The sequence below is a fragment of the Eimeria tenella genome, genomic scaffold (genome assembly GCF_000499545.2).
Source record: "Eimeria tenella Houghton genomic scaffold, Eth_scaff2418, whole genome shotgun sequence".
Taxonomy (NCBI): domain Eukaryota; phylum Apicomplexa; class Conoidasida; order Eucoccidiorida; family Eimeriidae; genus Eimeria; species Eimeria tenella.
The window spans coordinates 1,381-1,758 of NW_013542281.1; the positions used below are offsets into that span (position 1 = coordinate 1,381).

At 64.6% G+C, this 378-nt stretch overlaps 1 protein-coding gene across 1 annotated transcript in view; it reads left to right on the forward strand.

The window, feature by feature from the left end:
- ETH_00043075 (ALVEOLIN2, related) overlaps positions 1–378 on the forward strand; it is a gene marked incomplete at both ends in the record, with an annotated part of 2,080 nt that overhangs the window by 1,041 nt on the left and 661 nt on the right. The window contains one exon of the mRNA XM_013374971.1: positions 7–195. Within this exon, the coding sequence (XP_013230425.1) occupies positions 7–195 (189 nt within the window). The remainder of the gene's footprint in view (positions 1–6; positions 196–378) is intronic.

Here is a 378-nt window from a genome sequence, read left to right on the forward strand (position 1 = left end):
GCGCAGGAAAAGCTGGAGGTGGTGGACGTGCCGGTGCAGCGGCTGCGCTACGTCCCCAAGCCGCAGCTGCAGCTCGTGGAGAAGCTGCGGGCCGTCCCGGGCCCTTTGGAGGTTTTGGAGCTGCAGCAGCAAATCCCAAAACCCGAAAACAAACTCCAAGTCCTCGAGAGAATAGTTCCCGAGCCCCAGGTCCAGGTCCGCGGCTAGCTGGCTGGCTAGCTGGCTAGCTGGGTGGCTAGCTAGCTAGCTGGGGGGGTGGGTGGGTGGGTGGGTGGGTGCGCCAGGTCCGCAGCTAGCTAGCTAGCTAGCTAGCTAGCTAGCTGGGTGGGTGGGTGGGTGGCTAGCTGGCTAGCTAGCCAGGTGGCTGGGTCGATGGGT